The sequence below is a fragment of the Bombus impatiens genome, unplaced genomic scaffold (assembly GCF_000188095.3).
Source record: "Bombus impatiens unplaced genomic scaffold, BIMP_2.2 scf_0549, whole genome shotgun sequence".
Lineage (NCBI taxonomy): Eukaryota > Metazoa > Arthropoda > Insecta > Hymenoptera > Apidae > Bombus > Bombus impatiens.
In genome coordinates this window covers 9,757-10,261 of record NT_176968.1, presented here as the reverse complement: position 1 = coordinate 10,261, position 505 = coordinate 9,757, and the positions used below count along the sequence as shown (strand labels likewise).

The window sequence follows — 505 nt, the reverse complement described above, 5'->3', positions numbered from 1 at the left end:
AGACAGACAGCAGAGAGCAGAGAGCAGAGAGCAGAGAGAGAGAGAGAGAGAGAGAGAGAGAGGTACGGTCGCGTGCTCGGTCCGGAAGTCGAAAGTTTGACATCGTCGAAGGGAAGTGTGACGCGAGTCAGGGCAAACAGCCGTTCGTCGGTTTTTTCTCGAGACGGACGAGGCGCGCCGTCCGTCCCTTTCTTCTCCTGCCGCTCTTCTTCCTGTCGAAGCCCGTTGTTCTCGCGGCTTCGGCCGACAGTGGTCGTTCGTCCGAGGACGACGACGACGACGACGACGACTACGGCGAACGACAGTTCTCCGCGCGTTGGTTCGACAAGCGCGCACGTTCGCTTCGTTCTCGTTGCGTAGTTTCGCTGGAAAGATTCGTCGCGTTGGTGTTCGCAGGTCGCGATGAAGGAGACGTTGTCGAAGCAGGAGGTTAAACGCGAATGGGAGGACGGTCGAGCGGAAGAGGATTCGCCGCGAGTGGCAACGGCGGACGAGCGATCCGTCG

At 59.8% G+C, this 505-nt stretch overlaps 1 protein-coding gene across 1 annotated transcript in view; it reads left to right on the top strand.

Annotated features, from left to right (window-relative positions):
• LOC100742760 overlaps positions 1-505 on the top strand; it is an 11,920-nt gene that overhangs the window by 4,901 nt on the left and 6,514 nt on the right. Inside the window, 1 exon segment of the mRNA XM_033322072.1 lies at positions 397-505. This exon segment is cut by the window's right edge and continues 8 nt beyond it. Within this exon segment, the coding sequence (XP_033177963.1) occupies positions 403-505 (103 nt within the window). The 5' untranslated portion in view covers positions 397-402.